Here is a 15,884-nt window from a genome sequence, read left to right on the forward strand (position 1 = left end):
GTTCATCCTGCCATTTAAGGTCAGCACAGATGGCACTGCCTCCCAGAGATTGCCCAACTGATCCTTGGACAGGAGAATGGTCTCAAACCCAGTAATCTACACATGTCTTCTGGGGAGTTACAGAAAAAATTACTGCCTCATTTAAAAAACAATGTGTATTCAATTCTGTCAGTCACAGTCCTAGGAATTTCTCTGCTTGTCTCCACATCTCTGATCCCAATTCTCTGGAAAAAGTGGTTCCTTCGAGTTTATATCTAAGATGGAGGCCCTGAGGTCAGAACCCCCACCTCCCCTACACACTGCTTTGCATCTGTTGTCTCCCCATATCCTACATGCATTCAGGTGGTCCCCAATTCTTTAAGTTGTCAGGCCTTCAAGCTTGTAGCTTCACAGGAAGAGGCACGTTCCCAGCCTGTGCCTTTCCTTCCTTCCTGCTTTTTGTGCAGTGTCTTTCCCAGGAGATGGTCCCCACTCCTGTGTCACGATTTCTGTCATTAGATTAGGCCTTCCTCCCCCCAGCTGTCTTAGGTCTCTTTTATCTGTACAAGAGAGATTTTTATCTCCAAGAGAGATTCTGTTTTTCTTTTCCCCCGGTACCACCTTCCCCCCCCACCCCCACAGCACACACACACACCCACTGCCTCCACTTCCTCATCGTTTCTTTTTAATTTTTAGTTATTTTCAAACTAATCTCTGCACCCAATGTGGCGCTTGAACTTAGAACCCCAATATCAAGAGTCACATATTCTACCACCAACTGACCCAGCCAGGCACCCCCTCATCATTTATTCTTTTATACGACAACCTGGTTTCACTACACTCTTTTTTAAAGAGCTCCAGTGTCCATATTGAGGACTTCTCTGACATGTTTTACTTTCTGGATCACCAGCTATTTCTTGAAATGTCCCTTCTGGTTTATGTAATATTGTCTTAATCTACTTCTTTAGATTTTCATAGTTAATGCTTATGGTTTTTCTCCACTGACTTTGCTTTTTCCACTGAAGACCGACTGAGTATTCTCAGATCTCAGATTTCAGCTTTCCCTCTCTCTACATCTGCTCAGATTTCACTCATTCTAATAGCCCCATCTATTATATCCACCCATAAAACTCCAAGACCGTGTTGGCTCTAACACTTGTTGTGTTTCAGCCTCTCTGTCCTGACCTTCTGGCCAGCTCTGCTTGCCTCTGCTGCAGCCACCTTACAATCCACCAGACTGGAGGACATGCTCCCTTGCAAGCTCCCTGTCCACTCCCTCCTATAATGCTTTCTTTGGAAGTGTTTCAGATACGGTCCTTCCTTTCCATTTCCACTGATAATCTAGGCCATCACCACTACCACCTACATTCATTCATTTGTTCATCCAGAAAATTTTGATTGAATACCTACCATGCACCAGGCACTGGATATATAGCTGCAGACATAACAGGAAAAAAAAAAAAATCCTGCCCCTACAAAGCTCATGTTCTAATGGGGGAGGCAGGTAAAACAACAGACCATATATATTGAATATACACGCTAAGAAGGGAAAAAAAGCAAAAAAAAAAAAAAAAAAAAAGGAGGGGGAGAAGTGAAAGGGTAGGGGTTGTGATTTCTCTAAGGTGATCACAGAAGGCCTCACAGAGTGAGGATCTGGAAGAAGAAAGGAGCCATTTGAACATCTGAGCATTTCAAGTTGGGGACAATGCAAGTATATTTTGGTGTTATCTGTGCAATGAACAGTGAGGGGTCCAGCATGGCTGGAGAGACTGAGTGATTTGAGAGACCACGCAAAGCCTTGAAGCATTGTAACGACTTGGGCTTTTATTCTGAAAAAGAAAGCTATTGAAATGTTAAGGAAAAGACACCTGATTTTTTTTATTTTTAACAGGCTTCTTAGGGTAAAACATACAATAAAGTGTACAAAAGCGTATGTATATATACATGAAACCACCACAGATAATAAACATAGCCAGCAATTCAAAAACTTATATCCTTTTTTATTCATATGGAAACGTTGAAGCAAGGAAAGGCAAGAAGCCACTTCAATCAATCATCCAGAGGACAGACAATGATATCTTGGGCTAGGGAGGTAAGCAGTGGATGTAGTGAGAAGGGGGTGATTTAAAAATCACTAATCTCATTACTTCTTGCTGCTTATCCACTCCAATTTACTAGAAGATAAATGAGCAAAATGTTTCTTTCATAGAGTAATTCCCTCCCTTCAGAAAATGGTCTGCTCACTCCCTACTGCCCTCAGGCTAAAGTCCCAGCTCCATTAGGCCCGCTTGTATCACTACTCTCACATTCACACCTCTGCCTCTTCCCATCCTTCCCTCTGGTCGATCCCCTCGACTCTGCCTTTCTTTTCTATTTCCACCACACGTCTTATTCACCCACTCCATTCCCATTCTCTGAACTGTGACCACCCAAAGTCTCACTTCTTCCAGAAAGCTTTTGGTGGTCTCCTTTGGAGTCTCTCCCTTGAATCTGCCACTGCACTTGATGCTAATACTTCATAGTAAACTTATCCTTGGTTTTTAATCCTTGACCTGGGACTGGAAGCACCTAAGGATGGCAGCGGACACGGTCTAGAGCTCCTGCGTCCTCTCCAAGTTCGGGGCTGGGCCTATGCTACTGCAGGCGCTCGCTGCTTCAGCGTGTCTGTGTGCGGTAGTGTCCTAGTCCTCCTCCCCTCCTCCTTCGGCATCTGCTCTGCATTAGTCTGTCCCAGGCCTCCGCAGGCGCCGATGATTGAATCATCATCATTAACCAGGGTCTGCCCCCCCCTCCCCGCGCCGCCACCACTAACCCCGGCGGCAGGGGAGGATGGGGGGGCGGCGGAATAAGATCACTACCAAGTCTCTGGGGGTCCCTCCCTCCCTGCCACCCTCTCCGAGACTCCGCAAAGCCGCGAGAAACTCCCGCCGTGGAGCCGGAGAAGGCCCGCCATCCGGATGAAGCTCCGTAACGCGGACGCGTCAGCCGACGAGGGCAACTTTACTAGGAGAAGACCCCGGAGGGGCTTCTTTAGCAGGGTCGTGGTCACAGAAGATCGACGACCCTAAGTAGCGGCTGCCAGAGACCGCAGGGCCCTTTGGGGTAGATGGGAGCAGTCTTTTCGGGCTCCAAAAGTTAGTCCCGCGGTCGGGTAGGGTCTATTATGATGATTACTACAAGAGGTCAATGAGATAGGACCCCCTTCCCACGCCCCCCCACTCCCTAATTACGGATTGAGGAGGGGGAGGGGCCAGTGGGGCTCAGGTGAGCACACGGGGAGAAAGGGACATGGGCGGGGCCTTACAGAGGGTCAGCGAATCCGAAAAGACCTAAGCCCTCGTTGCTGGGCGACAAGTCCCGCCCTGCAGGCGGCACCGGAAGTGGCAGGCCGGGATCAGCCTTTAAGATGGCGTCTCCTCAGGGGGGCCAGATTGCGATCGCGATGAGGCTTCGGAACCAGCTCCAGTCAGTGTACAAGATGGACCCGCTACGGAACGAGGTGCAGGGGCGGCGGGGTTACTGCTGTGGTCGGCTAGCGGTGCGAACTGGGGCCGGCTAGGGGACGGGCGGTGGCTGGCCCGGCGCCCAGTGCGCTTGCGCAGAGACTGGGTGCCCAGCGCGCCTGCGCGATTGCGATCGGGTTGCCAAACTTCGAGCTAGGACGCTTGCGCATTGTGCCGCCCACGTCGTGTAGTCTCCCCTGGGAAAGGAAGGTCGGACGAGTCCACGGGAAAGGAGCCCCAGCTGTGCGCGGAGCCCCCTGCTGGGCGGAGGGGGAGTGTCAGCTCCCGGGAGCGAATCCCCTGCGGATCGCGCAGGGTGCGAGGCTTGGCCGTGGGGTGTGATGAAAGAAGCATCTTTGCAGCTGGGAAGGCGTATGATTTGGGGCTGGAGGGTATGGTCGTTGACGGGCAGTGTGTCCGCAGGAGGAGGTCCGAGTAAAGATCAAAGACCTGAATGAGCACATCGTCTGCTGTCTGTGCGCCGGCTACTTCGTGGATGCTACCACCATCACAGAGTGTCTTCATACTTGTGAGTGCCCTGGACTCTGGCTGGTTCTTCAGGCCCTAGTCCCCACCAAGCTGGTTGCCAGACTGTTGGCTGCCTGACCCTACCACCAAGACACCCTATCCGGACCATGAACCCCATTCCCAGAGAGCCTGCTTTTTTCCCCTGCAGTCTGCAAGAGTTGTATTGTGAAATATCTCCAAACCAGTAAGTACTGCCCCATGTGCAACATCAAGATCCACGAGACACAGCCCTTGCTCAACCTCAAACTGGACCGGGTCATGCAGGACATCGTATACAAGCTAGTGCCTGGCTTACAAGACAGTGAGTGACCAACCTCACTTTGAGGGGTCTCTAGAGGACTGATGGTGGGGGGCAGCTTGAGATGACAAAGGTTTTGGTGGGAATCCTGTAGGTAAAGAGGTTGACATCCAGAGAGGGACAAAGTATGACGGAGAGCTAATATTTACTTCGCACACCCTCCCTCCCTTCTAGGTGAAGAGAAACGGATTCGAGAATTCTACCAGTCCCGAGGCTTGGACCGGGTCACCCAGCCCAGTGGGGAAGGTATGTCCCTTGGCAGCAGGAGGGTGAGGTAAAGCCCCCAGAGCATTCCTCCTGCCCAGTTTTGCTCTCTGGGGAAAAAGGAGTATGGAATCTGTGCCACTCTCCTCACTACTCTTTCTTAGAGCCAGCCCTGAGCAACCTCGGCCTCCCTTTCAGCAGCTTCGACCATTCTAAAGCCCACTACTATCGATATGATGAGCAGCTGAGTCTCTGCCTGGAGCGGCTGAGGTAAGTGTCAGGTCATGAATTGTCTGCCGTGACAATGTCAGTGACCCAAAACCTGGGAGGGGCTTGGTGAGAGGGTGAGCAGTGAGGGGGAGTCTCACTTCGAGTCTTCGAAGTCTGTTTCCTCGAAGAGAGTATTTCATGGCTCTGGGTGAGGGATGGGAAAGATAGGGCTCCTAACCTGTGTCTGTTTCCCCCCATAGTTCTGGCAAGGACAAGAATAAAAGCATCCTGCAGGTGAGAGGGGCTGAGGGGAGGGCCTCTCTGAGGAGACTCACCTCCCCATGGCCCCTCCCTCACACACCTTGCCTTCTGTCCGTATCCCCAGAACAAATATGTTAGATGTTCTGTTAGAGCTGAAGTTCGTCATCTCCGGAGGGTCCTATGTCACCGCTTAATGTTAAATCCCCAGCACGTGAGTATTCCCACAGTCGGTTTTTTGGAGGAAGGGAGAGGCTCAAAGGGAGTTGGAAGAGTCCGTAGTGGCCCAGGGTAGTTCTTGACCAGCATGAGAGAGGAGTTCCTAAAACTGCCCCCCATCTCCCTTCTAGGTACAGCTCCTTTTTGACAATGAAGTTCTCCCAGATCACATGACCATGAAGCAGATATGGCTCTCCCGCTGGTTCGGCAAGGTGAGCCAGGGCCAAGGCAGTCCTCAGGGCAGGAATGTGCTGAGGGGTCCTTTTGGGGAAGACTGCTCCCACTGACTACTGCCTCTGCTTGTTCTCTCCTTAGCCATCCCCTTTGCTTTTACAATACAGTGTGAAAGAGAAGAGGAGGTAGGGGCCAAGCCCCCACCACATCCCTGTCCCCTTCCCTCCCCAGATATTTATGTGAAATTAACTGCGGCTATATTTTTTGAAATAAAAACTTTTAAAAAGCATCTTTTTTCTTCTTTCCACGTATTCATGCTTTGTTCTGTGTCCTGCTTCCCTTAGAAATCCTCTGTTTCATCATGAAAGAGGGTCTCTCTATGTCCGTGGCCCCTCAGTGAATTGCCAAAAGGAGAAGGGTAGAGGACCCTATACATGTAAAACTCAGAAGGTGAGTTAAGTGGAAACAGGCTACCCATACCAGCTTGTGTGTGTGCGCATGTGTGTGTGTGTGTGTGTGTGCGTGCGCACGCAGAGGGAAGGGGAAGGCTTCCTGGAAGGGAGCTCTCACCCTACTTGAATGTTGGAGCCTATGCTGTAGGCTTGAGTGGAGGTGTTCTGATTCAAGAGTGGTGAGAGTAGGGCTAGGGTTGGACAGTGGCCACTGAAGGACTGAAAAAGAGTGCTATTTTAAAGAAAAAAAAAATCCAAGAATTGCACTATGGAAGGAATAAGAAAAATTCAGGATGGGACACAGAACAAGGGTGTTGAGTTGGAGACATGATTGTCCTTCAGGTACCTGGACTAGGTGAAGCAAGGATGAGGTGAGGAAATTAGTGTCCAAGAGCAAAGGCCCCTTCAGGTAACAAAGGGAAGCAGCAAGGCTGTTAACTCCCTTGATTAATTCAGCAAACATTCCTTTTTATATGAGCCCAGCCATGAGCCTTGGGCTCTGGAAATAAACTAAGCTAGTCTTCCTTTTCTGTGGCCTCTCAGGAAGGTAGTCAGAAACTTGCCTGACTGGGACTATAACAGATGGAGGAGGAAGCAAGTTCCTGAAGGAAGCTAACAGGCTGTGGCTGAATCTGGGACTGGTGGGATGGAACAGGCAGCATAAGTGTGGCCAGAACTCAAGTTTATTTTATTTTTTAAAATGTTTTATTTATTTTTGAGAGAGAGATATAGAGACAGCATGAGCAGGGAAGGGTCAGACACAGAAGAGAGGGAGACACAGAATCTGAAGCAGATTCCAGGCTCGGAGCAGTCAGCACAGAGCCCGACGCGGGGTTTGAACCCACGAAGCGTGAGATCATGACCTGAGCCGAAGTCGGGCACTTAACCAGCTGAGCCACCCAGGCGCCCTCAGAACTCAAGTTTAAAGTCTAAATCTTACACTGGCCAAGTCTGACTCTCATGAATTCAAAGGGGTCATTGTGCCTCGCTGGTGAGGGCTGAAGGCACAGAGCTTCCAGTGTTCGAGATGGGGTGGCAGAAGACCTGGAGGAGGCGTACAGTGAAGGAGGTCCAAACTGGCTGAGAGCCGGAGACTGGGGCGGGGGTTAAAGGGACTGAGCATAGCAACCAGTGCACAGCGGACCTGGGCTTCCCTCCACACAGATGAAGCTTTTAGACCTTGAAAAAGCACAATGTGGGAGGCTGCAGAAAGCAAGAGCCCACAGCTGTGAGAGGCAGACAACAAGCACCGGGGTGGGGGGCATTGCAGAACCACCACCCTGACAGAGTCTCCAGGATTCCCCAAGCCTCCCATGTTTCGAGCCTCATGGCTGGAATGCCTGTCCCCCACACCTATACTCCACTGTCTTTTCAAGGTCCAAGTGTCCCTTCCTCCAGAAAACTCACTCGCTGCCAGGACCAGGGCTTTTTCCACTCCTTTGCGCCTACCTCTACACCAACATATATCTAGAGGTTTGGGATGAATTATATCTATCTCAGGGCTCCCCCCACTCCCATCTCTTCTGGGGACTCCATGCCCACTCAAGCATGCCACACTGAGGCTGTTCTCAAGGAGTTTGTCCGTGAAAGGACATTTTCTTTTCTTTTTTGTTTATTTATTTTGAGAGAGAAAGAAAGAGCACTTACAAAACTTGAGGAGGGGCGGAGAGAGAGGTGAAGAGAATCCCAAGCAGGCGCTGTAGCTGACAGCGAGGAGACCCAAGTAAAGAGCACCAACACCTGAGCCGAAATCAAGAGTCGGAGGCTTAACCAACTGAGCTACCCAGGGCCCCTCCCCTTTAAGGGCCTTTTCAAGGAGTGACTCACCAGGGAGAGGTTTGAACTGGGGGGAAGGAGACAGAAACATTCCTGGGGAGTTTTCAGGTCCTAAGTGCCTGCAGGAGTTGGGAGTAGTCTGACTGGGGTTTGGCGGGAGCTTGGTGTCAAGAAGGCCCAGTCAGTAAATAAGATTGACCTACGGATGAAGCCTCAGGATGAGGCATTTGACAAGGCAAGGTTTGAGGCCAAGGAGCAGTAGAAGGTGCTCAGGCCAGGATCTGGGATGCAGTGGCGGCCTCGCCCAGGGCCCAGCAGAACCTTCTTTTTGTCTGTCAGCGGTGGTGGCAGAGGCAGCTGTGGTACATTTCCTGAGGGCTGATGCAGGCCAGCTGCGGGGTCTGCATGGCACAGACCCAGACCCCCTCAGGTCATGATCTGCACCGCCTGGGGGTGAGGGGTGAGGGTAGGGTTCTTTTGGGCCGTGTGACCCAGAACGTGCTCGTTGGCATACAAAGAGGCTGCCATGAGGTAGTCCCAGCATGCAGCCGGCCCCCTCCTGGGTGCCCTTGACCTCGCTGTGCTTCCAGGGGAAGCATTAGTCCTCACCTGCAGGGCGTAGCCAGCTCAGCCCCTGATGCTTCCATTTCCACATCCACACTCACCTGGAGGAAGGGAGCACCGAGATTTGCCCCTGCCCTTGGCACAGGAGAGAACAGGTCCCTCTTAGCTGGGCCAGTCTGTCCCAGAGCCGGGAGTAGGTGGAAAAAGAGGGAAAAGGGACTTCACTGATAGTGGAGCAAGTCTTGATGTGTGTGTTTGTGTCAGAGATATGTGTGTGTCAAGGATAGGCTTCTGCGTATCCCAGCACTCCCCCAGCCCAGCTTGCACACCCTCAGAGCTCTTTGTGAGCCAGCAGAAAGGGCCAGAAAGGGCTCACGGATCGAGCGAGGCCCTAGAAGAAATGAAACTAAAATGGAAGTGTCTGAGTTGATTCAATTCACTCAACAACGATTTCTGAAAGAGAAAACAACCCTTGAAGTGTGCAAGACGGCTGCTGCCCCGCCCCTTGCCCCTAGGCCCCGAGTTTCCTCCCTCAAGGCCCACCCTCCTCTCATTGACTAACGGCCTTCCCTAAGGGTGGGAAGGGGTGGGCAGGCATCTCTCTGGGACTGGCCCTCATCCCTGAGGGGGTTATTCGTTTTTCGGAGGATCTCCAATCACAGAATTAAAAGGAATGCGTGGGGAGACTAAAGGTGTTTATTGAACAGATCTCTGTGCCAAGAGAGGAATCATTCTGGGGGTGGAGGGCTGGGTAAAAGAACCGCTAGAGAGGAGGCTGATATGGGCAAGGTGGGTGAGAGGTGCAGTGTCCAGGAACGAGAGATAAGGTGGGGACAATGAGGAAAGTGAAATCTGAAAGGAGTTGATGAGTAGAGGTGTGAAAGCATCCTTAAAGGGAATGGAAGCCCCTTCCTGAGGGAGTGGAAGTCCCTCCGAATGTGGGGATCTCTACAGGGAGAAGGAGCAGAGGACTCCAAATGTCTGAAAGGACAATGAAGGGAATCTAAGGAAGTAGGAGACATGAGGGGCTGCTAGAGAATGCTGAAAGAGGAAAACCATCAGAATGGGGGCGGGGGGGGGGAGGTGCCTGTCTGTGGATCACTCTGAAGGCCCAGGATAGGAAGGGTTGGACCTTGCCGGTGGAAGGTATGAGTAGGTGAAGCCTATAAGACAATGGAGTGCAGCACCCGCCTCCCCTCCAGCCCAGAACCCAGATTTAATCTCTTAATCTCCCTCATTAATCATTCACTCTCCTCCTACCCCCCAACGGGGATCTGGTTTCTCCCCAGCTCAGGTTCCAGAGGCTGGGAGAAGTCCCCTCCTGTGGCCCCATCGTTGTCTGGACTAGGCCCTGGCTGCTGGGACGGACTTAGCAGGCTCTGCTGTCAGCGTCTCTCCTTCCCTTTCATCCCCCAAATGGGGATTACCCAACCTCCATTGTCAAACCCCATTATCTGACCCTGGTTGCAGTTTGCAGGGGGGTGGGTAGGAGGAGATAGGCAGAAAGGATGGAAAGGGAAAGAGGATGGCAAAGGCCCTTCGAGAGGGCACTCCCCACAAACACGCTAGTAATTGAAAGCAGAGGAAGAGATGAAAAAAGCTACATAGAGGAAGGTTGTAGCATCTGGTGACAGGCCTCGGACATGAGCTAGGCAGTTCCTGCAGCTTCCTGGGACCCTCTTTAAAAGCAGATTAAGTCGGGTCGCCTGGGTGGCTTAGTCGGTTGAGCGTCCGACTTTCGCTTAGGTCATGATCTCGCGGTACGTGGGTTTGAGCCCCGCGTCGGGCTCTGTGCTGACTGCCAGCTCAGAGCCTGGAGCCTATTTCAGAGTCTGTATCTCCCTCTCTCTCTGACCCTCCCCTGCTCACGCTGTCTCTCTCTCTCCTAGAAATAAAAATATTTTAAAAATAAATAAATAAATAAAAGAAGCAGATTGAGTCAACCACCAGAATGGTTCAGAGGACTCTGGCTTCCAGCCAGGAGGATCTCTCTTGGCCCTCCCTCCTCTTCCTACCATTAATAACCAATTAACAAGATCCTGAGGCATCTCAGTGTTCTGCTGTGGCCTCCTGGCTCTGTTCTCAGACACAGCAGTGGCCCATTGGGCAGAGTGTGTTGCTCAGGCTGCCATGAGGGTACTATGCAAGTACCTGTGTGTTTGGGGGATGGAAGGGGTCACTGGAGGGAACTCATTACCGAGAAGACCCTGTGTTTCTCCATCTTTCGGAGGCCAGGTTAGTGCCTCCCGCCAGGTGAGGTTTCCTCACCCCCAATATCTCTGGCCCCAGTGCCTTAGATCTCCCAAGCTCTGTTTAGGAGACCTCAATTGCGGGCTCTGCTTGCCCCAGGGAATAGGCACAGAGGATCATTGCACAGATGGTGGGAGGTGCAGAGGTCTACAGAAAAGGTGACATAATGGACAGTCCAGGAGGGACTGTTGGAAAAAAAGCTAGAAGCATCCCTTAGAAGCAAGTTCCTTAGGAATGGTGAGCTCCTCGGGAGAGGTGGGGCTTCTCTGCCTCTGGGCTGTGAATCCCCTAGCTACTTGGGGTGTTTATGTGAACAAAACTCTTGTGTGGCTGGTCCTCCACTGGTGGAGCAGCACTGTCCCAGAGCTCCCTTCTTCCTACAAAGGACAGCTGTAGGGTGCTCACTCAGGTGTGAGCCCAGGACTGGAATAGGTGTGGGAGGAAAGAGAGGAAGATAGGACACAAAATAGGAATGAATATCCCAGACCTTAGGATTTGTCTCTGAGTTGGCAGGGGTTTCTGTCCCAGGATCTGGTTAGGTCTATGAAGTCTGACCTGCAAGTCACTTTTCTGTGGGGATTGCTGCTCCTACAGGGTGGTTTCTGGGCTTTAGAGGCTGGGGAACCCTCATTTGAACTACAGGAGCTTAATGTGGAGGCAAAGACACAGATCGACTGATAGGCCTCGGTGGAGGCCAGTCTTCCCTGGCCAAAACCCCTCCCAGGAGAGTAGCGCTAGCTCGGGATTTGCTGTGTCTTCTCTCCTGAGCCCTGGTCTCTTCCACTTTGTGTTTTAATTTTCTCAGGGCCTCTAAGCCTGGGTCCAGCCGGAGAGCTGGCGGAATCCACTCACCTGCTTTTGCTTACACATCGCATCCCCACTACTCCGGGTTGTGGACAATCTGCCAGGCCAGGTCCTTCCAAGTCTCGAGTTCCCCAGCCCCTCACGCCACTCTAATAACTTCCAGCCGCCAACCTCTTCAAGAGCGTCCGCAGTGGGTGGGGCGGGAGGAGGGGACTAGGTCAGGAGACCAAGGTCCTTCTGAGGAGGGATCAGAGATCCTAGAACGGTCAGCTCTGATCTCCCTCCTTGGAATTTTGCAAATCCCCATCAGCTGGGGCCAGGGGAAGCAATTTTATTGCCGACTAGTTTATGAGCCAGAGCAGCAGCTAGGCGGGGAGTCGGTGACACAGAGAATCTGCGGGCCGTCTAGGAAGGGTCCGTCCAGAGCGTGCAGCGGGCCATGCCCTGCAGCGCAGAGCAGCTCGGCGGCTCGGTATAGCAGGTTGTTCCGGGTCTTCTCTCTGCGCCTCCCCACCTTGTAGAAATACAGCTTCGGGGACATCTCCCAGCTCCAGACCCACCGCGGCCCCGGGTTGGGGGTTGGGGGCGCAGGAGGAGGGGCACACGGGGCTTGGGCCCAGCGCGGGGGGCGGGTCCGAAGCTGGGGGCCTAGATCGGGAGCCGCGCTCTGGGGCCCAGGCAGCTGCGGAGCCGAGCGCAGCCAGCGGCAGGACCGCCACACCCCGGCCGGCCATGAGCTCGGGACCAGAGCCCCGGACACCCCGGACATCATTCAGCATCGCAGACATCCTAGGCCCGCGCATGATCCCTCGGGGACCCTCTACGTCCCAGCTTCCAGAGTCGAGTCCTGGTCCCACGTCGCCTCTGTGCGCGCTGGAGGAGCTGACTAGTAAAACTTTCCGCGGATTTGACTGGCACGCTCCGGAGCCCTCTGAAGGTATAGCGCAGGCGAGGTGGCGCACTTTGACTTGGCCTTCTCCCCATCTCTCCCCTCCAGGTCCCGGTTTCGACCCTGCGTTCACAACGGCCCCCACCCTAATCTGCCCTCTGTCCTCAGCCCGCGCGCTGGGACTTTCATCTCCCAACCCTCACCTGCCCTCCGTGAGTTCCCAGGCTCCGCGGCCGCTCCTGGAGCCCGCCAGCGCCGCGGGGAAGGGCCGGTCTGTCGAGAACTGAGTGACCCGTTGGTCCGTTCGCTGTAGGCGGGGCAATCGCGACACCGAAAGACCGGTGAGAAGGAGACAAAAGGCCTGAGCCAGAGGCTGTAAACGAGTGAGCTAGGGCAAGGGCGGTGCAGAACGTGCTGGGAAGCGACGCTCGGTCTCTCCGGGTGATCTAGCTCCGCGCCGTGGGGGGACTACGGACTTCGCCTCTCCTTACACTTTGAATCCCCACTACCTCCTTTCGGGCTCGAGGAGGAGGTTCCCTGTCATTAAAAACTCTTAAACCGAGAGTGCCCATCATGACTCGAGAGTCTTTTGAAGGGCGTGCTCCGCGTCCTATTCCGCTCATCACACCGGGCTGCCCGGGCTCTCCCTATTTTGACCATGGCCGGGCCAGACTCGGGTGCCGGCCGCAACCTACAAGCCCACTTATCCTGGGGGTCCGGAAGACCTCAAAGATCCCGCCCCAGATGGCCTGACACTGTGCCAGGTCTCCTTTGGCCAGTCCCTCCCTCCTCCCACTCCCTCGCCTCCTCAAGATGCCCTCAGCCTGCTGCCTCCCATAGCCAAGTGGTCCGTTCCACTTTATGCTCCCCACTCCCAATTCGGCCCGAACCCCAGTTCAGTAAGGGACCACATCTCTGGCTCCCGTCCGCCTTCTCGCTCCGCTTCCCCCCCCCCCCCCCCCCCCCCCCCCCCCCCCCCCCCCCCCCCCCCCCCCCCCCCCCCCCCCCCCCCCCCCCCCCGCTCAGGTCTCCCCACAGCTTCTCCTTCGAGCGGATGCCTGATTCCTGCAGGCTAGAGACTGACCCCAGCCGTATCCCCGCAGGCCGCGCCGCCCCGCGCGCGCTGGGCCCTGGCCAGGCCGGCCGCAGACGCCGAAAGTCACGCACGGCATTCACAGCGCAGCAGGTGCTGGAGCTGGAGCGACGCTTCGTCTTCCAGAAGTACCTGGCGCCTTCCGAGCGCGACGGGCTGGCGGCGAGGCTCGGCTTGGCCAACGCACAGGTTGTCACGTGGTTCCAGAACCGCCGCGCCAAGCTCAAGCGCGACGTGGAGGAGATGCGGGCCGACGTGGCCTCGCTGGGCACGCTGTCCCCCGAAGTCCAGTGCCGCCTCTCGCTGCCTGACGGCGCCCCAGGCCCCCGCCCTGGCCGGCCTGACCTCGGGCACCACCTGTCAGAAGAAGAGATACAGGTGGACGACTGAAGGCAAAGCCCCCGCCGCCCTGGGCCCTGGGTCCCCGACTCCTTGCCTCTGTGCTCCGCGCCCTGTCTGGGTTCAGGGGTGGAGGGAGGGTGTGGATCTGGCCTCCTCTGGCTCACAGTCCAGACACTCACTTCTCCCAATTGTTGAGAATAAAATGGAGACTCAGTCTCTCCACGCCTCAATCCTGGCGCCCTGGAGCAGTAAGAACAAACTCTGCCCATAGTTGTGCAGATTCCGCGCTTGGCTGAGCGCTTTAACTGCGATGTCTCCTTAAGACCTCATAACAAGTCTATTCGGTGGGTGATATAATTATGCCCATTTCACATAGCAAGAAACACTGGGTCAGGATTTGGACCTAGGCATCCTGCCAGCCTTCAGAGCCAGTGCATGTCAGCCAGGACAGTACTCTGGAGACTTTGAGCTGAGGGGAAGGAGATAGGACACGGGTAGCTGCGGGTGACCCCTACTGACTGCCTTTGGTCGCTGGACACCAGCAGGCCTTTGACCCGCCTCCTCCAAGACCTTTCAACTAACCTCTAGGCGGCCCCCAAGTGACAACGTTATGCCTGATTCCTCCCTTTCCCCACCCCCTAGATCATTTGTTAATGGGATTCAGACCTTCTGGTGAAAGAACCCTACGCTGAGACACAAGCTAAATGAAATTGGCGGGGAGAAGGGGCACAACCCTACTTCTGGGACCTCTGCCCCGCACCTGAGCAGGAAATGTTCCCCCCAGGATGGTGGCCTTGGCAGGCTGGTGGGGAGGCCATGTCCAGCCTGGCCCGAGGAGGTGGAGCTTGGATTAGCTGCCTGGGGACCTTGGCAGGTGGAGTCAATAGCCTACCCCCACCGGTGGGCATTTCTGAGTCTAATTTATTCCGCTGATAATTAATCACCTCTGGCAGTGTGATGGGGAGGGAAGAGGCCTACCCCATGCAGGGCCATCCCTCCGGATTTCAGAAGACCAGGCTTAGGCTCTTTCCTGGTTCTCCTCTCACTGTGTCTGTCCTTCCTCCCTCCTCAGGCCTTCTGTGCTTCTGCCCAGATGCCAGAACTCATTCTCAAGATTGCTCTGAGAATGATCCATCCAGGATTCAAGGGAAGGCAGCTAGAGCCTCACTTGCAGGTGGAGGTTCTGGGAGAAGATATTTCAGGGAGAGTGAACAATGTTGGAAGACAGAAGGGAACCTGGCAATGTTAGACAATAGCTGCCACTTATTGAGCACAATTCAAGTGATTTGCATGAATTAATCTTCACAGTAATCTCAGGAGATAATGACATTTTAATTTCATTAAATTGTTTTTAATGTTTATTTGTTTTTGAGAGAGAGACAGAGTAGGAGCAGGGGAGGGGCAGAGAGAGGGAGACACAGAATCTGAAGCAGCCTCCAGGCTCTGAGCTGTCAGCACAGAGGCTCAAACTCACGAGCCACAAGATCATGACCTGAGTTGAAGTCAGATGCTTAACCAGCTGAGCCACCCAGGTGCCCCAGATTTTAATTTCACTTTAAGTGTAAGGAGACTGAATCACAGAAGCCCAAGAAGATGTGGTAATGTCATGAAACTTGTGAGTCGTGGGGCTGACACTAACCTGCTTGTTTGTCTGACTCAGGGGCTCATGCTTTTGGCCACTACTGTTCTGTCCCTGTAACTGTGACTGGGCCTAATTGAAAGAACAAAATGGTTTACAAAGAAAGCAGGGGAGAAAGGGCCAAAGGTAGGAATTTAGGCATTGTACTGTAGATAGAACATGGTCCTTGGAAGTTTCAGAGAAGAGAGACATGACAGCAGTGGTAGAGCAGGCTAATCTGGCTGCAAGTGTAGGGTGGACCAGTAACTGCGAGGAACCTGAGAAAGGAGCGTATCTCTGGCCGCTGCAGAAGGTAAGAGTCGGGAGACTTCAGGGCCAGATTTGGTGGGGGTGAGGGGGAGCTGTAATGAAAAAGGAATCTGTTTCATTAACCCAGTGACCAAAGATTGCATGAATCGTGACAGCCTCACAAGCCTGGACAACTGAAAGAAAAACAGCATCATGGGCAGAAATAATGACTACTGGTATGGAGCTAAGAATCTGTCTGCCATTATGTACAAAAAGGGTCCTTTGCACCTGTGTTGCCCTTTCAGTACACATGTACCCCTCCCCCCCACATAACTTCCCTGGTTCCTGTTCAGGGCTTCATCCCCTTCCTAAGGCTGCCTCTCTGGAACCTTTAGAGAGACCAACTTATTCCCGTTTGCCCAGGACTTTCCCAGTTTCTGCACTTAAAGTCCCACGCTCCAGGAAATCCTTCAG

At 53.6% G+C, this 15,884-nt stretch overlaps 2 protein-coding genes across 2 annotated transcripts; both read left to right on the plus strand.

Moving 5' to 3' along the window:
- Positions 1 to 3,330: 3,330 nt before the first annotated feature.
- On the plus strand, positions 3,331 to 5,662 carry PCGF1 (polycomb group ring finger 1). Its single transcript, XM_039240185.1, has 9 exons — positions 3,331 to 3,478; positions 3,906 to 4,011; positions 4,159 to 4,311; positions 4,483 to 4,554; positions 4,677 to 4,782; positions 4,983 to 5,016; positions 5,108 to 5,194; positions 5,331 to 5,411; positions 5,515 to 5,662. The coding sequence occupies exons 1-9, from the start codon at positions 3,386 to 3,388 to the stop codon at positions 5,560 to 5,562; spliced, it is 780 nt and encodes a 259-aa protein (XP_039096116.1). The 5' UTR covers positions 3,331 to 3,385; the 3' UTR covers positions 5,563 to 5,662.
- Positions 5,663 to 11,951: 6,289 nt separating this feature from the next.
- On the plus strand, positions 11,952 to 13,595 carry LBX2 (ladybird homeobox 2). The gene is made up of 2 exons (XM_039240168.1): positions 11,952 to 12,156; positions 13,212 to 13,595. Exons 1-2 carry the CDS (start codon positions 11,952 to 11,954, stop codon positions 13,589 to 13,591), a joined length of 585 nt encoding a protein of 194 aa, XP_039096099.1. The 3' UTR covers positions 13,592 to 13,595.
- The last annotated feature ends 2,289 nt before the right edge of the window (positions 13,596 to 15,884 follow it).

This window comes from Hyaena hyaena, unplaced genomic scaffold, assembly GCF_003009895.1.
Source record: "Hyaena hyaena isolate Hyena2069 unplaced genomic scaffold, ASM300989v1 scaffold_168, whole genome shotgun sequence".
NCBI classification, from domain to species: domain Eukaryota; kingdom Metazoa; phylum Chordata; class Mammalia; order Carnivora; family Hyaenidae; genus Hyaena; species Hyaena hyaena.

What these genes read in the sequence shown, in the direction of transcription:
- PCGF1 (XM_039240185.1), top strand. Translation starts at nt 3,386, where the DNA reads ATGGCGTCTCCTCAGGGGGGCCAGATTGCGATCGCGATGAGGCTTCGG. An exon ending in CACCCAGCCCAGTGGGGAAG is followed by an intron (nt 4,555 to 4,676) that starts GTATGTCCCTTG and finishes ACTCTTTCTTAG; the next exon opens with AGCCAGCCCTGAGCAACCTC. An exon ending in TCTCCCGCTGGTTCGGCAAG is followed by an intron (nt 5,412 to 5,514) that starts GTGAGCCAGGGC and finishes TTCTCTCCTTAG; the next exon opens with CCATCCCCTTTGCTTTTACA.
- LBX2 (XM_039240168.1), top strand. Translation starts at nt 11,952, where the DNA reads ATGAGCTCGGGACCAGAGCCCCGGACACCCCGGACATCATTCAGCATC. An exon ending in CGCTCCGGAGCCCTCTGAAG is followed by an intron (nt 12,157 to 13,211) that starts GTATAGCGCAGG and finishes GTATCCCCGCAG; the next exon opens with GCCGCGCCGCCCCGCGCGCG.